This window comes from Psittacula echo (assembly GCF_963264785.1).
Source record: "Psittacula echo genome assembly, chromosome: 1".
Lineage (NCBI taxonomy): Eukaryota > Metazoa > Chordata > Aves > Psittaciformes > Psittacidae > Psittacula > Psittacula echo.
This window is the reverse complement of record NC_137735.1, coordinates 86711628-86730096: the sequence shown is the minus strand read 5'-3', so window position 1 is coordinate 86730096 and position 18469 is coordinate 86711628. Positions and strand designations below refer to the sequence as shown.

At 41.9% G+C, this 18469-nt stretch overlaps 1 protein-coding gene across 2 annotated transcripts in view; it reads left to right on the top strand.

Moving 5' to 3' along the window:
- The window catches only part of EP300 (EP300 lysine acetyltransferase), a 62362-nt gene extending 47525 nt beyond the window's left edge, over positions 1–14837 (top strand). For both annotated transcript variants that reach the window (XM_080611031.1, XM_080611030.1), the window contains 10 exons: positions 1259–1336; positions 2338–2405; positions 3872–4022; positions 4371–4517; positions 4949–5062; positions 7030–7195; positions 7810–7974; positions 9918–10079; positions 10507–10788; positions 12091–14837. In XM_080611031.1, coding sequence (XP_080467157.1) covers positions 1259–1336; positions 2338–2405; positions 3872–4022; positions 4371–4517; positions 4949–5062; positions 7030–7195; positions 7810–7974; positions 9918–10079; positions 10507–10788; positions 12091–14319 — 3562 coding nt within the window. In that variant the 3' untranslated portion in view covers positions 14320–14837. The remainder of the gene's footprint in view (positions 1–1258; positions 1337–2337; positions 2406–3871; positions 4023–4370; positions 4518–4948; positions 5063–7029; positions 7196–7809; positions 7975–9917; positions 10080–10506; positions 10789–12090) is intronic.
- The last annotated feature ends 3632 nt before the right edge of the window (positions 14838–18469 follow it).

Sequence of the window (18469 nt, the reverse complement as noted above, 5' to 3'; positions counted from 1 at the left end):
CTACGTATGGGTCAAAACTATTCCATTTTGTTGTCTTGAATGTGGATTCACAGAAGGATGAATGCAGATAACTCTGCTTTGAAACCCTGTTGTGGCAAAGTCTCAGAGCTGGTTTGAGTCACTTGGCAGTAGCTCTTTGAGTGCTGTTGCCTTTTCTAGTTGTTATATTTTACAGACAGCTGTAGTAGAAGAAGTTGCTAAATTTGAATCAGTCAGTGGTTCTACACTGCTTTGGAAGCAGAACTGTAGACGTCCAGTAAACTTAAGATCATGGTGACCCAGCTGCATTTCTTTATATTCCTGAGGGGGTTTTTTTGAAGCCACTTTACATGGTTCTGCATTATACACCTGTGCCGATACTGTGCGAAAATTACCTTCATTCTCAAATGAATGAGCAAAAAGGATGTGTATTCTTCCCACACCATCTTTCTAAGGGCATACGGGTCAGTCGGTTCTTCTGGTTTACAAGGCCTGTGGGAAGGAGAGAATAGTAACTTGATTCATAACTTTCCTTTCCCTTAGTTACACTGAAGATACAACTTAACGTAGAATACAAGCCTAGTTTACAGTATGGTATCATATGCTCAACATAAATGACAGCTATTCATTCAAAATCTCACTCTTACAAATACACACGTTCAAAAGGAGTCAGATTGTCTTGACACATGAAGCAATCTTAGGTATTTTAAAGAATTATATTCACCAATATTTGAAGTAAACCTTACCACTTACCTAAGTTGTCCTTTAATCTCTGCTAGTCTTCTGAAAGTGACTTTGATGTTGCTACTGTTTTCTTCCTGCCCACTCTTCTGTAGTATATTTGAAACATACCCCAGGTTTCAAGTATAGTGGGGCAAGTAACGGCCAACTACTTCCCCTGGTTCTTGGCTTCTGACACCTCTGAATCTATTTCCCCTCTCTCCATTATAGCAACAAGCACTTCACAGATTTTTAGCCTTAGAAGGCCTTCACTTTAGGGAAAAAGGAAAAAACCACCCATCAAAACCAAAACCACAAAACAGAGTTAAGTGGATGGCAATAAGGCAAGCAAGTAGTAATAATAATGTGTCCCTGCATAGTCTACCTGACTTGACCTGAGATTTTTAATGCATTCTGGAGGCAGTTCTCAGCATAGATGTGCCCTCTGTGGTAAATAGGCTCAAGACCCTAAATACTAGAAATTCTCTAATAAAATACTATGCAAGCAAATAATGATACTACTAACCTTTGTTCCCTTCCCCCTTTTTTCCTTCTACAGGTTTGTTGAATGTATAGAGTGTGGAAGAAAAATGCACCAGATCTGTGTTCTTCACAATGAGATAATCTGGCCTTCTGGGTGAGAAATCTCTCTTTAAGTAGAGAGTATATGATAGATTTACTAGAGTTAGTGCATGCATGTCCTTACGTTGGTTATAAAAGAGCATCGAATGGAAGAAGTTGCATTCCTGGCTGAAAATTCTACAGAATCTTTAGGATGACATCATACCCTACTGCATTGTGTGTAAAGTTGTTTCTAATCTTCAATGTTTCTAGCTTTCCTTTGTGTGCAAGGGGGTCTTTCAGCTTTGTTTCAACTTTTTATGTTTAAAGATTCTAGTCCTTCATGAAAAGATATGTTTAGTTATAGTAACAGTTTGATATGGTCTGTTTTCTATACAAATCACTGCTTTGTCATCTAAAAAAAATAGAACTACTGAAAGAATTTTAGCAGGTGAATTCACTTTTTTGACCTTGGTGATCAGATTAAATCTAAAAATCTGATCTTCTTCAGATACTCCATGGTTCATGATCAACAGCTGGATTTTATTCTGATTGCTTCAAAAGCTTTTTTAAAAAGCTGATAAGTGTAGATAAACTCTGTATGAGCTTAAACATTTCCTTTATATGCCATGTCTTTTACCATTCTGTTGTCCCATCCAAATCGCTGCAGAAGAGGGTAGATGTCCTGTAACTGAGGAAGAATCTGCCCATCCATGCTTGGATATTTAGAGAAAAAAGTCAGCCTTTTTCTTTGTGTTGTGGTATCTCATCTTCATCAGTTTTAAACTATTTGTTCCAAGAATATGTTAAGCCAGTATTGTTGCCCTGCCAGTGGAAACAGTTTCCTCAGATTGCAGGTGACTGACAGGAGATTCCACCACATGGAGCTTAGATCCCCCTCTGCAGCTCTGAAACACTTGAGCCATTTTTGCTGGCACTGTTATTTCAAATCTGAGTTAACATATTTTCCAGACCAGATGAGATCTGGTGAGAGACTTGGCTTCTAATGTTAAGATGCTAAGGAGCTTCATGGTCTGACTTGGAGTGGATTTTCATTTTCTTCTCCTTTTGCTTCAGCTTTGTCTGTGATGGCTGCCTAAAGAAAACAGGACGAACCAGGAAGGAGAACAAATTTTCTGCTAAAAGTAAGATTCTGACATTTACACCAATACATCTTAAATAATTTAAGAATGGGGAAGAGGTGGATTTTAGGTGCATTTTGTATGTATTTCAGGGTTGGGTTGCGTTTGGTTTAGGTTTTTTGGTTTGGGGTGTGGTTTTTTTTTTTTTTTTTTTTAGTTAAAGGCAGGTACTTTTGATCAGTTCTGAACATCCGTTCTGTGATGTTCAGAATGTTTGCATTCACAGCTGATGTCTTTGGTTAGTAGCCTGTTGTAGAGGGTTAACATACTGTTTTAGAGCACTGCTAATGCAAGATACACATCTTTTTATCTCAGTTGTCATAGAGCATTAGGAAAGGGTTATTACTGTGTGACTGCAGTCTAACTTAAATTTGTGATAACGTGTACCAAGTTGTCATGCTACTGCTGCTCTTAAAAGCTTTAATAGAGAAAAGGGCTCAATCACAAGAAAACCCAAACCAGTCGGTAGACATTTCCTCTTGATCAAGGCAGCTGACTTGAAGGCATTGTAGGAAGAAATTGGTGCAGTCACTGTCTGTTCTATAGACCAAGTAAGTCTTTCAGAATCTTTTTGGGTTGGTGTACTTACAGTGAGTATTTACATTTCTGCTAAAAAAATAATACATACATATATATCCCTGGCCAACCAATAGCATCAAGATTCAGCAAATGAGTCACTGAATAGATTCAATGTCTGAATCTTTTTCCAAAATCAAAACTCCCGAGATTCACCAAGAATACAGGAAAAATACAGCGGTTCTCTTATAGTTTGTATCTGGTTTTATTTTGAGCAACCTGTATGTATTGCATACTTAACATAGTATAGAGATGTGTTACTGAAAGGTGTCAAATTGGAAAACCAGAAGCTGATTGGCAGCTGTGTCACTTTCCAAAAGTAATGTGCAGCAATGAGTCAGGCCCTGTTACACCGGAAGTCTTACACTCCCTTTCAGCTTCAGGTTTTTGTCTGTTTTGTTTGAAAATGAGAAACTTCTAACTAACTATGTTACTTGCAGATACAGTTGTATTTACTTGTTCTTTCCATTACTGAGATATTTTCTTCTGGTAAATGCAGAAACTAACTTGGCTAGTGTGGCTTCATAGGCAGAATACACTTCCAAATGCAACGTCAGCTCTTGACACTATGTCTGAGAGCAGTGTTTTGTAATCCAGTTGAAGTAACAAAGAGCTTCTATTTAGGAGGAGCCTAAATTGTAACTGACTTCTAAGACAGATAGAAATTGGGTTGAAATATGGAGTCTTCATTTAAATAATGTATAAACCATAAACATGGCTGCAGGTGAAAAGCAGCTCACCCCATCTAGAAGTGTTAGTGTTTATAAGGATAAAGCTCTAATTTACAATTGCATACTGCATACTTTAAAAGTAATTTTTCATTAAATTCTGAATAATCACATTTGAACAGTTCCAATTCTGTGTATATTTAGAGCTGTATTTTTCTCCTGCAGGGTTACCAGCTACAAGACTTGGTACCTTCTTAGAGAACAGAGTCAATGATTTCTTAAGACGACAGAACCACCCTGAGGCAGGAGAGGTTACAGTTAGGGTGGTACATGCGTCTGACAAGACTGTTGAAGTAAAACCTGGAATGAAAGCAAGGTATGTTCTTTCCATTTCTAATATTGCTTCTTCTGGGGGGAGGTGGAAGCTATTTGAATTTACTTACATGCTGCTGTTCTGAAAAAATACTTTTTTATTCAAAACCTGACTACTGACCAGCTCTTGAAAGATGTATGTTACAGCAATGTGTTCCTTAGTTGTGATGAATGTCAGCTTTTTCACAATAAGTGTATGTCTTATATTTGAATAGTCTGTAAGCATTTAAAATTGTACTAAAATTATTTAGTGAAGACAGCAGCCTGCATCAGTGTTGCCTTTACCTAGTGACATGTATTCTCTAATATGTGAATATATTTGGTATTCCTGTTTACCCTCTGTAATCTGCAGGTTCGTAGACAGTGGAGAGATGGCAGAGTCTTTCCCTTATCGAACAAAAGCGCTTTTTGCCTTTGAGGAGATTGATGGTGTAGACTTGTGCTTCTTTGGGATGCATGTACAGGAGTATGGCTCAGATTGTCCTCCACCCAATCAAAGGTGAGGAGCTGTGTGAAACTTTGTTTTATTTTGGTACTGTTTCAGTTGGGTGAACCTTCTGTGTGTAGAGCTTCAGTGTTGCATTTGTGAAGACTCTTAGTGCTGTTACCTTCTAGAAACAAAGTAGCTTCTGTAGGAAATATGTCAGTTGGGGTCGCTCTCACTGGGGATGCTGGCTTGACAGACACTGTCTCAAAGATCAGTTGTAAGTATTCTCAAGGAAGGGATTTGATAATTTTAGAGAGGAGGCTAGGATATCAAAAGAAGGCTGAGTTTCTAGAGGTAAATAAGGATCAGAGGCTTTAAAGATTGCGGTTATATTGGATGCTTTAAAGGCATAAAAATAATGTGAATAAATTTGTAGAACTGCTTTAAAATCTTTTCTTCTCATCATGCCTTTTGTTTGTTTTGGGTTTCATTTTGTTTTTTAGGCGAGTGTATATATCTTACCTTGACAGTGTTCATTTCTTCCGCCCTAAATGCTTGAGGACTGCTGTCTATCACGAAATACTAATTGGATATCTAGAATATGTCAAGAAACTAGGGTAAGTGTTTTTGGTTTGGGTTTGTTTGGGGTTTTTTTTATTTTCTGTGCAGTGTTTGTGCTAGGTAGTTCTCAATGCAAATGGAACTACATCCTATTGTGCAGAATGTGGTGTCTAAATATCAGCTGGTGATAGGATAACTTGCCCACAGCTGTGTGTAGTTGAAGAGACAAAAAGGCAAAGCCTCTTCTTCAGGAGAGGCTTATGCTTCAGATACTTTAAGGTTTCCAAACTTACGTAAAACTTTTTTAAATCTGAACAGAAAAAGTGAGCCTTTTATCTGGACCATAAAATTTTGCTGGCTATGTTGATAGTGCAGTCCTTGTGTAATGCCAGTGCTTTAATCAGGTCATTCGTTTGGGCTGGCAAGTCCTTACCCATGCTTATAAGGAGAAAGGTAAGTGTATTTTGTCTGTACTGATTTACTCTAACAGCTGTGTAAGGCCACTAAGAAATCTCTTATAGAATGAACAGCTGAAATCTGTGAGAAACTGAAAAGTTAGATGAGAAAGGAGAGTATACTTTGGACAGCACAAAAGAGAACATGGAACAACTGAAGAAATGAGAAAGGTGGAAATTAAACTACCATGATTATGGAAGTAGAAAAGGCAGTGAAGGAAACATCAATCTATTGTCAAAGGTGTCTGTTGTAGCTTGGCAGAGTTATTCATGAAGAAATTGTTAGGGACTATGCTTAGAGTAGCTGCATAAGAAAAATTAGGGGGGTCGGAATGAAGGTGGATGGTACTCTCTTCAGTACCTCAGTGAGGTGGTATGTTCCTTAGGATTTTAGAGGCTTATATTAGGCTTTTCTGCCCTTTTTATTGTGTATTTTCTAACCTGTGAGTCTGAAAAAAATTGCTGCCTAACGCTCAGAGCTCAGTTTTACTTAAGGCTGTTTTCTGTGTTAATGGCTAACATCAGGTTCTCATTTTGGGAAACCGGTATTGGTCATGCAGTATCATCTCTCCCTTCTCGGGCAGAAGGAATGACAGCTGGCTGCAGTTTACAGGGTTTGGGTAGGATTCTGCAGAGCTGTTTCTCAACATGGCAAAGATGGCTATTTTTCTCCAACTTGAGATCTGATTATTCCTCCTACTGGAGTTCTTTTCAAAAACTAATAAAGAACTGAAGATGAAAAAGTGTTCTTTGTGGTTTCATCTTCTCTGCAGCTGCTGCTACTTGGATGTTGTCTGTCTTCGTAATACTTAGATTGTACACCCAATAGTATATAGGTTAATAGTGACTCTTTATTTCCAGATAAAATTGTGAAACCTTTCAATACTGATTCTCAAAGTTAAAAACCAGAGGATTGTGGTAGAAAAAGTGAATTGTGTGTTTCAGTGAATCGTTTTTAAAATGTTTTTAGATTGGATATTAGGAAGAAATTCTTCACTGTGAGGCTGGTGAGACACTGGCATAGACTGTCCAGAGAAGCTGTGGTTGCCCCATCCCTGGCAGTGTTCACAGCGGGGTTGGACAGGGCTTGGAGCAACCTGGTCTAGTGGAAGGTGTCCCTGCCCTGGAATTAGGTGATATTTGAGGTCCCTTCCAACCTAAACCATTCTGACTGCACTGTCTCAAAGAAAAAAAATTCTGGCTTTAACTCCTGAAATACTTAGTAATACTAAGTAGAAATACTCCCTCTTTCTCTCGTTAGTTAATTGGGAGGTGGCAATTGTATGTCTGTATGAGGCTTTGATTTGTATCCAGATTGAAAAACATGCACGCTGTGTATAAATTACTCCACATATAGTGCTGAATTTTAAAAAATTAGTGAAAAGATGGTAGTGCTGTTGCATTAATGAAGCTGGGATGAACACTAGAATTAAAATCTTGGAGAGCTATAATTATTGTCCAGCTGGTAACACCAGCCAACTCTGTGGTAGCTCCATCTCGTGGCAGAGAGGAGAGCAAATTCTAGTCTCAATTATCAGAGTCTACATGTACTTTTTAAATTATGCTAGGTATACTACTGGACATATCTGGGCATGCCCACCTAGTGAAGGAGATGACTACATCTTCCATTGCCATCCTCCTGACCAAAAGATACCCAAGCCCAAACGACTGCAAGAGTGGTACAAGAAGATGCTGGACAAATCTGTGTCAGAGCGGATCGTACATGATTACAAGGTTTGTGAAGTGTATGTTTGTACTGGGGGTGGGCTTGCCCAGTCTTGTCTTGCTTTCTTCCTTGCCTTTTGTGTTGTACCTGATTCTTGAAGCTTGCTGTTTTAGCTTTAAACAAATTGAACTCTTAAAGTTTAAAGTATATCCGTTTCAAAGCATGTAGCTACTGAAATGGTTTTAGCAAGAGATTTGAAATAACTTCTTAGAACAAACTAAATTATTGAGGAATACTGTAAAAGAGCATAAATCTCATTTCATTAATACAAAGAAATTATGTGGACTTTTTAATCTTCTGTTAAATAAAATTTCAGGGTTAGGCTGCTGATGCAGTTAGAAATATATGAAATCTTTGGAGTCACCAGAGCTTTAACTAGTGTTGATAATATAGTGGTTATTTGTACCATTTGGTAAGTATGTGTGTTGGAGTCTAGCATATGTTTTAAATGTATTTGTTGAACTGTCTGTAACTGATGCAGTGTTAAATCTGCATTTAGAACATGCTCTCAAAATGAAATATTAAGCTGCTCTTCGATCTGCCTTTGTTATCACATACTGAAAAGGCTGCCTTTACTTCTGTGACTTGAAACAGTGCTAACCAAGTGTTTTGCTCTTTTCAGGATATATTTAAGCAGGCAACGGAAGATCGTCTAACAAGTGCGAAAGAGCTACCTTACTTCGAAGGAGATTTCTGGCCTAATGTTCTAGAGGAGAGCATTAAGGAACTAGAGCAAGAGGAAGAAGAACGGAAGAGAGAGGAAAACACTAGTAATGAAAGCACGGATGTAAGGATGCTTCTGCTGTTTCATGACCTATTGTAAAAGTTGTGATTATGTGTGGCTAATATTGAAAAAAAAAAAAAAAAAAAAAGGGCCAGGCTAAGTGACTTTTTCACCTTTCCAGCTTTACTCTAATATAAATTTCAATTTTACATTTCATAAATTACAGCTGTTAAAATACCACTCAGCTACCTTGGTATGAGCAGTGACTGTTCGTATGGGTTTAAACCTAATTAATGACCAAAGTCAATTAGATTGAAACAGCTGCTAGTGGAATATTTTACTGCTAAAATCCAATTATTATCAATGTTCATGCTGCAACCTTAGCCTGATTTGAAAGGTTTTTCCTTAAGTTTAGCTTTTGAATACTGGCTAAGTCTTTTCTTTATAACTTATTTATAATGCCAGTCTTAGCATAATGTTCTGAGAAAGTGACAGAATGCTTTGATTTAGTAGTTTACACTGCATAGGGTTTGGGTTTTTTTAAGTAGAAAGCTTTAAGGCATTGCGAATCTGAAGCACAAATTCTTGCTGGACTGTTGCTGGGCTACTTAGAGAAATTTCTTGCTGTTCTCTTGTTCAATTTTCTTGGAGAATGTGCACCAACTGTGCTTTCACCTTCCAAAAAAAAAAAAAAAGCTATGCCTCTTAATAACAAATTTGAAATTAACAGATGCTAAATTTATGCATCTGCCCATCCTTGGATCTTCTGAGCTTTTTTGGAGGAAGTGATGAATCTAGGATAAGGTTACTACTTTTGCTCATGCAGTAGTACTTAACCATTTAAGCACTGCTGCTTTGTTACCTTACTAGATTTTTTTTGTTGGGATTTGGAATTAATCTTTTTCCTGAAAGACCTTTGGATCAAAAAAGTTAGGTTTAATGTTACAGCTAGATTTTGTGGTTCTCCTGTGCTGCTCTTTCAAGGACTTTGAATGAATTAAGTGCAAGAGTAACCTGTGAATGAGGCAACTTGATATTGACTTTGCATTAACTAACATCTTACTTAGGAAGGTGTTATTTAAAGGTTTGTTTTCTACTTGGCATAGCTGCAAGTTCCCATCTCTCTATTGTAGCAGAAACCTTTTATTTAACCTTTACTATTAAAAAGAGGTTTAACTCTTTATTGACACCATGTTTTACTTCTTGAAAATGAGGCAATAACAAATTGTACTGTCAAATGAAGTGATAGTCATTCATGTTCACTGGAAATTTCTGTCCTGACAAAGTTATTTTAAGCTTAGGAAGAATGCCTGTTTGGATAAGAATTACTTTGATCCTTGATCATCACATGCTGTAGTATTTTGAGGGGCCCTCTGAGAAGCACAGAGAAGAATAAACCATTAATTGCTAAATGGTGATAACTGAAATTAAGCTGACCTGGTTTATTTGACTATTGCAGGATATGACAGGAGGAAGGTACATACTATTAATTGCACTACTAATGCTTTTTGAAATCAGAAGAACAGCCTCTTATCAAAATCAGTTTAATGCAGTCTATTAAAAAATAAAAATAAATCTGTCAGAGCTGTAACAAGCTAAATCTAAGTGAATTAAGTTTTTCTTCTGGTTATGCAATATCAGTTGTACTTCTCAGTTATTTTGGGTTTTGAACTGCATCAAGAAGACATCTACTGAACCTCTTTGTGATTATCCAAGAGGTTCTTCAGTGTTCAGCTATAGCAGACAAACAGGATTCAGTAAATAACGTTTCTCTTGCACCTCCTGAGCATTTATGCTTTTAATATTTTTATAACTGCCGATCTTTATATGTTCTGGAGTGATTCTAATGTGATTAATTTAATGTTTCGGGGGACCCTGGTATGTGTCTTTGGAGTAAATGATTGTGAAGTGTGTTTTGTGCTGCAGTTATGGAAGATGTGAAAGTACTAAAATGCTGATGTGATGTGGCTTAAATACCTGACATAAAATGCCTTTACAATTAATAGGTGAGCAAGGGAGACAGCAAAAATGCCAAAAAGAAGAACAATAAGAAGACAAGTAAGAACAAGAGCAGCTTGAGTCGTGGCAATAAGAAAAAGCCTGGCATGCCCAATGTGTCCAATGACCTCTCCCAAAAGCTGTATGCCACTATGGAGAAGCACAAGGAGGTAAGAGCTGATAGAATGAGATCTACGCATTTTACTCCAGTAGAGAGGTGTGCAAAGCTTTCATACTTCAGAGTCATGCCCTGTAAATTATATAGGTTTGACTGGAGAATTGAGTGGCGCACCAGTAAGTCTGGGCTCTTTGCTGTGAGGGCAGCGCAGATAAATACAACTGTGCTCATACAGAACTTCCTGACAGTCTGGATTGTCACAACAGTTTTGCTGTTCAGTCCAGTGCTGCTTACCTAATGCTTTTGAAGAAGGTGAAACCTGCAAGGCACCTAGAGGTTTGAAATTCGTCAGGTCTTACAAGCCTGGTGCTCATCGTTGAAGTGTTAGCTGGTCCTGGAATTGTACTCTCTGTGTAATGAAGTTTGGCAACCAAAACATCTTGACAAGTGCTGGCATATTAAGTCTTTTTATCTTTCAGGTCTTCTTTGTCATCCGTCTCATTGCTGGCCCTGCAGCCAACTCCCTGCCCCCCATCGTTGAGCCTGACCCCCTCATTCCATGTGACTTGATGGATGGGCGTGATGCTTTCCTAACCCTTGCTAGAGACAAACACCTGGAGTTCTCCTCACTACGAAGGGCTCAGTGGTCAACCATGTGCATGCTGGTCGAACTGCATACCCAGAGCCAAGACCGCTTCGTTTACACCTGTAATGAATGCAAGCATCATGTGGAGACCAGATGGCACTGCACTGTTTGTGAGGTACGCTTGGTGAAGCTTTTCCTACTTGTGTCCCCGTGTCTTTACCTGAACTGATCTTTCAGTACTAACTGATGAAAAAAGATCTGTACAGCTCATCCTCTGGCAGTTCAGAAAGAAACAAGAGGAAGCAGTTTCCGTAACAAGCAATTTTACTAATCTGCTACTTGGTGTGACTTTTGTCTTCTACTTTCAAGCTGTGGAGAGCTGAATTTCCTGTATTTCCTGTAGTTCATTTAAAGTGCTGCTGCTTAAGCAGTTTGGAACTGTAGCAATTGCTTCAGCCATAATCAGGATCAGCTGATTTTTCTGAAGAGTGGTGCATCCTTTCTTCTCCCAGAGTTTGAACTGTTGTGCTGCAGTATTTCTGTAAATGGGACTCTCCATTGGTTTACTGGCATAAAGGTTTTGCTATGCTAGAGGTCAGATTCTTGTACTTGGGTGATTTTTCCACTACTCTGCTGTGTCTCTGTAGATGCTGCAAACAGCATTTTTGTTTTCAGAAATCTTTGTTTGCAAGTGTGTTTGAACATCCGAGTGCACCAGTGTGGGTCAATTCTTTGCCTTTCAGAAGCTGGACTAACCTTGAATCTGGTTTGGAATGTAAATTTTTAGCCTGCTGGAAGTAAATTACTGTCTCAGATTCAGTTCTGAAAAGGTCTGATTAAAATTGGATGCTCACATTTCCTTTTATATACCAGAAAAGAAATCCTAATTTTTTTCTGTGGATTAATGAATCCTGAGGACTTGGATCTTCTTCTTAAAGATCAATTATTGAGCCCAAACTCATGCGCTGTTGCTTTCACGGAATGTAATGCTGTTCTGTTACTTCAGTCAGCGTACTCTGGTTTTTAGCTTGCCTGAAAACTGAAAATGCAGCTTTCATTCTCTTTTCTTCTTTGAAAATTGGTACCTCTCCTGCCACTCTTGCCTTCCTAAGGCAGCAGCAGATAGGCAGCTATTTGTTCCCTCCCTTTTTCTTCTCCTTTCCTATCTGGAAAGAAAGGGATTTTCCTGGCCCAGCTGAATAATGTGCGATTTAGTAGCTCAGAGCAAACTTGTTTTTCAAGCTATATATATTTGTGTAGATTTCAGACATCCTTACATCTACACACCTACCCAGGCTATAATTTGGATTTATTCCTTCTCTAGTAACTCAGCATGGTGTGAAAGACTGAATTTTTCCCTAGAGCAACAATTTGCCTGGAACAGACTGGTGGTAATTTGTTAAGGTAGCATAATGTCACTTATTTGTTGTACAGAGTTTCTGGAACACCGGTAACTTCTCCTTCGTTGTCTTTCCAGGATTATGACCTGTGCATCACCTGCTATAACACTAAAAACCATGACCACAAGATGGAAAAACTAGGCCTTGGTCTAGATGACGAGAGCAACAACCAGCAGACTGCAACCACCCAGAGCCCTGGCGATTCACGCCGCCTGAGCATTCAGCGCTGTATCCAGTCTCTGGTGCACGCCTGCCAGTGCCGTAATGCCAACTGCTCGCTGCCGTCCTGTCAGAAGATGAAACGGGTTGTCCAACACACCAAAGGCTGCAAACGCAAAACCAACGGAGGGTGCCCCATCTGCAAGCAACTCATTGCTCTCTGCTGCTACCATGCAAAGCACTGCCAGGAGAACAAGTGCCCAGTGCCCTTCTGCCTCAACATTAAACACAAGCTCCGTCAACAGCAGCTTCAGCACCGCCTGCAACAGGCACAGATGCTCCGCAGGAGGATGGCGAGTATGCAGCGGACCGGTGTGGTAGGCCAGCAGCAAGGGTTGCCCTCCCCAACGCCAGCCACCCCGACAACTCCAACAGGCCAGCAGCCCCCAACACCACAAACCCCACAGCCCCAGCCTCCACCCCAGCCTGCCTCGCAGCCTCAACCTGCACCTCCCAACAGCATGCCACCCTACACCATGCCAAGAACTCAGCCCCCCAGCGCTGTGTCCCAGGGCAAGGCAGGTGGCCAGGTGACTCCTCCAACGCCACCCCAGCCACCTCAACCACCGGTGCAGGGTCCTCCTCCAGCAGCAGTGGAAATGGCCATGCAGATCCAGCGGGCAGCAGAGACCCAGCGTCAGATGGCGCAGGTTCAGATTTTCCAAAGGCCGATTCAGCACCAGATGCCCCAGATGCCACCTATGGGAATGAACCCTCCACAGATAGGCCGAGGTCCTGGTGGTCACATAGATCAAGGAATGGGGCCAGCAGGAATCCAGCAGCAGCCACCCTGGGTGCAGGGGGCCTTACCCCAAGCTCAACTGCAGCCAGGAATGCAAAGGCCATCTATGATGCCCGTAGCCCAGCCAGGTCAGCCAATGAATATGGCTCCTCAGCCAGGGATGGGTCAGGTACCTGGTGCTGCTCAGCCCAAACAACCACCTCTGCCCCAGGCAGCCTTACAAAACCTGCTGCGGACTCTCAGGTCTCCCAGCTCACCCATGCAGCAGCAGCAGGTGCTTAACATCCTTCACTCCAACCCTCAGCTGCTGGCCGCTTTCATCAAGCAGCGGGCTGCCAAGTACGCAGGGACCCAGAACCCCCAAGGGATGACGGGCCAGCCTGGCATGCCTCAGGGTCAGCCGGGTCTCCAGCCGCAGCAGGCCATGCAAGGGCAGCAAGGAGGCGTGCACCCCAACCCAGCAATGCAGAACATGAACCCCATGCAAGCAGGAGTGCAGAGGCCCAGCATGCCCCAGCAGCAGCCGCAGCAGCAGCCGCAGCAGGCCATGGCTGGGATGAATCCTCAGGCGCAGCAGATGAATATGAATCACTCGGGGATGGCTCCCCAGTTCCGAGACCTCCTGATGAGGCGGCACCAGATGATTGAGCAGCAGCGCCACCAGCAGCAACAGCAGCAGCAGGGAGCAGGACCAGCACTGGGGCCAGGCATGGCCAACCACAGCCAGTTTCAGCAGCCCCAGGGCGTCGGGTATCCCCAACAGCAGCAGCAGCGGATGCAGCACCACATGCAGCAGATGCAGCAAGGAAACATGGGACAAATAAGCCAGCTTCCACAGGCAATGAGTGCAGAGACGGGAGCTAGCTTGCAGCAGGCTTTCCAGCAGAGGCTACTTCAGCAGCAGATGGGGTCCCCCGCTCAGCCCAATCCTATGAGCCCCCAACAGCACATGCTCCCCAGCCAGGCCCAGTCCCCGCACCTACAGGGCCAGCAGCTCCCTTCATCGCTCACCAATCAAGTGCGTTCTCCACAGCCTGTACCCTCACCACGGCCCCAGTCCCAGCCCCCCCATTCCAGCCCGTCCCCTCGGATGCAACCTCAGCCTTCTCCACACCACGTCTCCCCGCAGACCAGCTCCCCACATCCAGGACTGGTAGCTGCCCAGGCTAACCCCATGGATCAAGGGCACTTTGCCAGCCCGGACCAGAGTGCAATGCTTTCCCAGCTTGCTAGCAATCCTGGCATGGCAGGCCTCCATGGTACAAGCGCCACGGAACTGGGGCTCAGCTCCGAGAACTCAGACTTGAATTCAAACCTTTCACAGAGTACACTAGACATACACTAGACACATTGTAGCATTTTGGGAGCAAAAAAAAAAGAAAAAAGAAAAAAGAAAAATGAAATAAAAAATGAAAATAAAAGAAAAAACTTATTTTCTCAAGACTTTTTGTACTGAAGACAAATTTTTTTGAATCTTTCTTAGCTAAAACAACATTTTTCCCTGGAACACATCTGAACTCTGCAACAATAGTTTGTGGGTTTACAAACAAACCAACAACGAACCTGAGGGACAGTAGAGTACAAAGAATATATTTTTGTTATGGCTGGAGTCCTGACCAGTCCTTTTTCTTGGGTTTTTTTTCTTTTCCTCGTGTGCGTTGGGGAGGTCGGGATGAGGGTGGTCTTTGGGCTGTTCACCAAAGGCTGGGCCCTCTTCATGCCTCCAATAGGGTTTTTTTTTTTTGTTGGATTTTTTTTTAAATTAATGAAAATATGTAATATTGATAGTTATTATTTACTGAGGCAGATGGTAAACATTTTCCCTATCCAGGTTTTTCTTCATGTCACTGAAAAAAAACCAAACACACCACACCAGAAACAAAACTAAGAACCTTTTCTTAAAACCGGAGGACAAAAGGGGTTAGTGTTGCTTTAAAAATACATTACATATATAAATATTATATATATTAAAAAATAAATACCAATTTTTTTCCTCTTCGGTTGGAAATATGTCAATTCTTTGAATTAAAAAAGAAGTGTAAAAATATTAAATAACTCGGTCCCCTCCTGAAGTCTACTTTTGTCCTCCAAGAATTTTCTATACAAGAGTCTGAGCTTAAAAGAAAAACTTCAAGTATTAAACTAATTTGTACATGTAGAGAGAAAACAACATTTTTGCAAATACACAGGGGCAGCTGCCAAATGGATGTAGTATATATATTGTGGGTTCTGTTTTCTTGAAAGAATTTTTTTCGTTATTTTTACATCTAACAAAGGAAAAAAAAAATAAAAAAGAGGGTAAGAAACAATTCCGAAGGGATGATTTTAACCTGAGAAAAAGTCCCTGGGGTTTCTTCTTTATGCTTGCTTTCTCTTTCCCGTGCCCCTTCCCCACCCTCTTCCACTTTCTGTAAAACTTGAAAATAGAAAGCAAAAAAGGCCCTCAAATGTTGTAAATCATGCAATTAAAGTTGATTACTTATAAATATGAGCTTTCGATCACTGTATAGACTGTTAAAAATTGATTTCTTATTACCTATTGTTAAATAAACTGTGTGAGACAGACAGCCTGTTTTTAATGCTTCCCTTCTCTCCCATGTCTTACTTATTCTTCAGATGGTGGGGGTAGGAGAATGTAGGTGCTGCTTCAAGCATTCGCTACTTAGATGTTGGAGAGCTATTTAATGTATATGACTGTTTTAAAGTGTAAATCTCTAATAAGGGATATGGAGTAATAATTAGTCTTCTACGTGGACACTTTTGATACAGCTCTGCATTCGCATCTGTTCCCGGCATGTATCTTACCAAAGAACAGAGGTCTGACCTCAGCAGTTGTGCCAGGCAGCTGTACCCCACCAGCTCACCCAGCCTGGGAGCAGCTCATCTTCAACGGACCTGTTTTGCATTTTGAAATGAGAGCTATTGTTTGGATATGTGATATTAAAAAAATCCTCTTTCACTCAGAATATATTGTACAGCTTTTGGCACCGAAGCGTCAGCATGAGGTAAGCTTGTGTGGATGTCCCATAGGTGCTGGGCACCCCGTCACCCTGTGTTGAATCTGGTGACCTGACAGATGTATGTAGGGTATTTACTGAACATGGTCTGTCTGTGGAGCACCATTGTAGTAAGCACAGTTGTGTGCTGTCCATAGCTGCGTGCACATGGAGTTAATCCTGAGTGCGTGCTGTGCACTGGCTGGGTATGTATGCAGCCAGTCCATGCAGGACTTTCCACAATACAGCCTTGCTGTGTGTGCTGTACATGCAGTGCTGGTTGTCTTGGGAATTATTTGTACCAGGGCATTACACACCTGGAATACCCAGAGCACCTCATCTTTGTAACACCAGCTATGTAGTGAGCATCAGTGTGTCCACAAATCCCAGACAAATAACAATGGGAGCAAGCTGCTCTTGGGAAACTGCTGGTGGAAGATTGGGGGGGCAACCTGGATGAATGGATGGGAGCTTCAACTGAGTGCCAAACAAAAGGAATGGTGTATCGCAATGTGCACAGATGTTAGAGGCTGTTAAAAAAAATGGAGTGAAATGCCTGATGTTTAGATATAAACACAAGGAGGACAATGAATCTTGCATTTAAAAAAGGGGGTTGGTAACCATCCTTTAGCAAGATGGTGGAAAGTTTGTGGAAGGCTGGAGGAAAGCAGCCTTGTGCTTTGGTATTCTCCCTTGGATAATCCCTGTACTGATCACACCTGCATGATGCAGACCAGCTCTGCACCAAGCCCCCAGTTACCTTGGCTGCTTTGGGAGGGGCTGCATCTGACCTGCTCTGAGGGAGAGCAGGAAACACAAAACCACATACTGAATGCCTGGGATGGCTCAGGTTTGTGTTTTCCATAACCCTCATGGGCATGCTTTCCTCTTCCTTCCCTGCACCTAAGCAAAGCCTAGCCTTGCTTTCAGCCTTGAGGGGACTTCTTGGGTTGGAATATAAGTGAAATCCCTTCTGACCACATACTGGTTAGTGAGATGTAAATTGTGCCTGGCCTTCTGACTTGTATGCTTTTGTGCATCCCAACCCGGGAAACCACTTTTACCTGGGCCCGTCTATGCTGTTAGCACACAGAATACGTTTTGAAATTGTCTCAGCCTGCACAGGAGCATCTGGCTTATGCTGAAGTGGGGAAGCCTTGAGCTTTTTCAGAGCAGCTATGATTCAAAGAGACATAGATCTTCCACTTTTGAATGCCAACATAGTGACTTGCTTAAAAGATGCCACAAGGCATTTTATGTGACAGCACAGCTGCTCTGTCCCTCTCTGTAGATGCTGTCTCTGAGCTGAGCTAAGCTCAACTGGTTCATTGAGGTGGTGTAGATGATCAATGGTCTTGAATTTGTATGGGGTTTCTTTCCCTTACATCCTTCTGCCTCTGCTTTGCCCAATTCTACTGGAAAACCAGAACCTACCACTTGGGGAAGTACGATGGCTGATGGGGATGGGGTGGGACTTCAGGATGCCAACAAACTTCAGATGTCATCTGTATCACTGCTGTGTGCTCTTGCCAATCAGCTGCATCCAAGTTAGAGTAGCTTGTTTCACTTACCATGTGTTTGTTAGACTCTTGGACCAGCAAAAAGATATCAATGCTAATGCTTATAGTCAAGTAACAGGCAGTTCAGTGATGCAAACTCTCTCGTGTCTACTCCTCCCAGTGCCCCATTCATTCCCAGGATCAATGACGTGAAGTTGCAGGCAGGGAGGGCTTATGGTGAGTTCGTTACAGGGAGGAACGTTTATGGTTTTGCCCTCTGTCTTGGGGCCATCTGTTTGTTAAAAATACTCTACACATTGCTCTTCTCTGTTTCATTGTTCCACATTATGGACAAATTTACTGTTTATGGAGTGTTTTAGATATGTTGCATACTTGTTCTTTGTTACTCAAACTGGTTTTGTCCAGCTTCTGGTTACTCTGATGGTTCGGCAATGGTGAATTGCGTACAGCTCTGAGCCTGCGCTATCATCCTGTGGCTGTATGTGTCTACACTGCTTTTTTTATTTATTTTTCTTAATTCCAGCATCATAGATACTCTCTTCTGTGCAAAGCCGCTTGTTACCACAGGAGCAGAGAACGGCTGAGGTGGGCAGGCACCTCTGCAGAGCATCTAGTCCACCTCCCTGCTCAAAGCAGGGCCTCCTAAAGCAGGCTACATGGGGCCATGTCCAGATGAGTATCTCCAGGATGGATGTGCCACAGCCTCTCAGTGTACTCCCTGTACCAGGTATATGTGTGCACGGATAAGATTACCCTGAGCTTTCTCTTTTCCAGGCTTGAACTGTCCCAGCACCCCCAGCCTTTCTTCATCTGATGGATGCTCCATCCCCTCATTATCTCCTTTGCTAGGCTGTGCACTATATCCATGTCTCTCTCTTGTACTGGTGAGCCCAGACCCGAACATGGCATTGCAGATGCATCCCAACAGTGCTGAGAGGAAGGATCCCCTTCCTCCTCCACCTGCTGGCAACACTCTTCC